The sequence below is a fragment of the Malus domestica genome, chromosome 15 (genome assembly GCF_042453785.1).
Source record: "Malus domestica chromosome 15, GDT2T_hap1".
NCBI lineage: Eukaryota > Viridiplantae > Streptophyta > Magnoliopsida > Rosales > Rosaceae > Malus > Malus domestica.
Window position 1 is genome coordinate 31462476 of NC_091675.1, and position 2594 is coordinate 31465069.

A 2594-nucleotide genomic window follows, 5' to 3' on the forward strand; every position below is an offset into this window, starting at 1 on the left:
GTGTCTTCTCAACCAAGAAACCTGGAGGATGGTATTGAGCCTACTCAAGATGAAAGTCATAAAGAGGTTCCCTCTTTACCTCCTACAAGGCGTAATCTTGTGCATGCTCAACAACATCCAGTAAGGCTTTGAGACTACGTCACTTTTTCTTCTAAACACCCCATCACTGAGGTGCTGAGTTATAGTCGTGTTCACCCTAATCATGCCACATTCCTGGCTAAAATCTCTCATCACATTGAACCGCAAGCCTTTCAAGAGGCTCAACTAATTCCTAAGTGGAGAAATGAGATGAAGGATGAACTTCATGCCTTGGAGAACAATAAAAAATGGAGCATTGTGAAGTTACCACCAGGGAAGAAGGTTGTTGGGAGTAGATGGGTCTATAAGACAAAGTTCAAGGATGATGGATCCATTGAACGTCACAAGGCTATATTGGTTGCACGTGGTTTCACTCAAACGTTTGGGGTAGACTACAAGGAGACATTTGCTCTAGTAGTTAAAATGAACATTGTTAAGGTTCTTCTTTCAGTGGCAGTGAATTGTAGCTGGCCATTGCATCAAATGGATGTAAAAATGCGTTCCTTCATGGGGATTTACAAGAAGAAGTATACATGCAACTTCCGCCAGGTTCTTCTCAAGGTAAAAATGATATGGTGTGTTGATTGCACAAAGTAATCTATGGTTTGAAACAATCTCCACGTGCATCGTATGCCAAGTTGAGTTCAGTGTTGAAAGCTGCTAGTTTTGTTCGAAGTAATGCGGACTCATCCTTGTTCACCCGTAAAGGATTAACTGGTATATTGGTGTTCCTCATTTATATGGACGATCACATCATCACAAGTGAAAATGAAGTTGAATTTGAAGCTCTCAAGAAATCTCTCAATCACACCTTTGCCATAAAGGACCTGGGGAGACTAAAATACTTCCTTGGCATTGAAATGGAAACATCTCAAAAGGGTTTGTTCTTAAATCAGCACAAGTATGTTGTGGATCTTCTCAATGGGGATGAATTACTCGATTGCAAGCCTGCTATCACTCCCTTTGATAGTAAGCTAAAGCTTGATATGGATGGAGAACCTTTCACCGATGTGAGTCACTACCAAAGGTTAGTTGGAAAGCTTATATACCTTCCCATAACCAGACCTGATATCACCTATACTGTGAGCCAGTTTAGCCAATTCATGCATGAACCATCTGTGAAACATCTTTTCATTGTCAAAAGAATTCTACGCTACCTCAAAGGCTTTATTGGTAGAGGTATTCTTATGAAGAACAACCATTCCACTCAAATCAGTGGTTACACCGATGCATATTGGGCCGGAAGTGAAATTAATAGGAAGTCTACCATTGGCTATTGTACGTTTGTTGGAGGAAACATCATCACATGGAAAAGCAAAAAATAGCAAGTTATTCTAGTGCGGAGCCTGAATATTGTGCAATGGCATCAACAACATGTGAGTTAATTTGGCTCAAAGGGTTACTTTTAGACTTGGGATTCTCTAGTTCTACTCCAATGTCACTCATGTGTGACAATCAAGCAGCCATGCATATCGTTGCTAATCCCGTGTTCCATGAAAGGACCAAACATATTGAGGTGGACTGTCACTACATTAGGGCACAAGTTCAATTCCAAGTTATTCAAACCATCTATACTCGCAGTCATGATCAACTAGCACATGTGTTCACAAAAGCACTTCCTTCAATTCCTTTTCAACATCTCCTTGACAAGCTTGGCTCGATCAATCTCCTCAATCCAGCTTGAAGGGGAGTATTAGACGATGGTGACTGATAACCATGCTACCAGATTTTATGTTTCCGCTTTCCATGGGATTCTCTATTAAGCCTAATCCCTTAATTTGAGGAAGATTGACATCTAGATGACTTGTTGATAGTTGTGTGCTAGCTACTTGCTGCACTCCAAGAGCGACAGCTTTAGTGGTTTACCGGGTTAGTAGGATTTGCCAAGGTAGGGTTGCTTGTAACCTTCTACCTTATTATATATCTCCTCTTGTACATTCAATCAATCTATGAAAAATACATTCAAACAAACTTAAAACTTCCACATTTGGTGAACAAATTTGACGACTCAAGCATATCACTCTAGGTACATAGTAACGTCAATCATAGTGTTGGATATGCTTTTCTAACAATCTTCATCATACTACCGTACTTGCTTCTGAATAATTTAAAACTTTGGTGGACATCCTTACCACGAAAACAAAGGATTGAATTGAAATTTAACATGAAGTTTTTGAATTTCTTATTGATTTCAATAGATCTATCAAGGAGGGAATCAATAGGGACATTAAATTTGACATGTTTTGAGTCCTGAACCAATTACACACATCATTTTCGATTGATCAATAAGCACTACTTGACACAACTGCACTGCTACTGCCATTTTATTCAGATTATCAACCATTTTTCTTGTGCTTTTTTAGGGTATAAAACTGCTCAAGGCGTCACTGCAGTCAAAGTTCTCACTGATGTCTTTCTTAGTGGGAATATTAAGGCCGAATGATCATCTCAACTTTGCACCTCACCAAGTACTGAAATTGGTGGCATTCTGAAGCTAGCTTATCTAAGATTAAATG

At 39.4% G+C, this 2594-nt stretch overlaps 1 protein-coding gene across 1 annotated transcript; it reads left to right on the forward strand.

Moving 5' to 3' along the window:
* Window positions 1–288: 288 nt before the first annotated feature.
* LOC139191854 (uncharacterized mitochondrial protein AtMg00820-like) lies at window positions 289–2325 on the forward strand. The gene is made up of 3 exons (XM_070812883.1): window positions 289–639; window positions 975–1105; window positions 2277–2325. Exons 1-3 carry the CDS (start codon window positions 289–291, stop codon window positions 2323–2325), a joined length of 531 nt encoding a protein of 176 aa, XP_070668984.1.
* The last annotated feature ends 269 nt before the right edge of the window (window positions 2326–2594 follow it).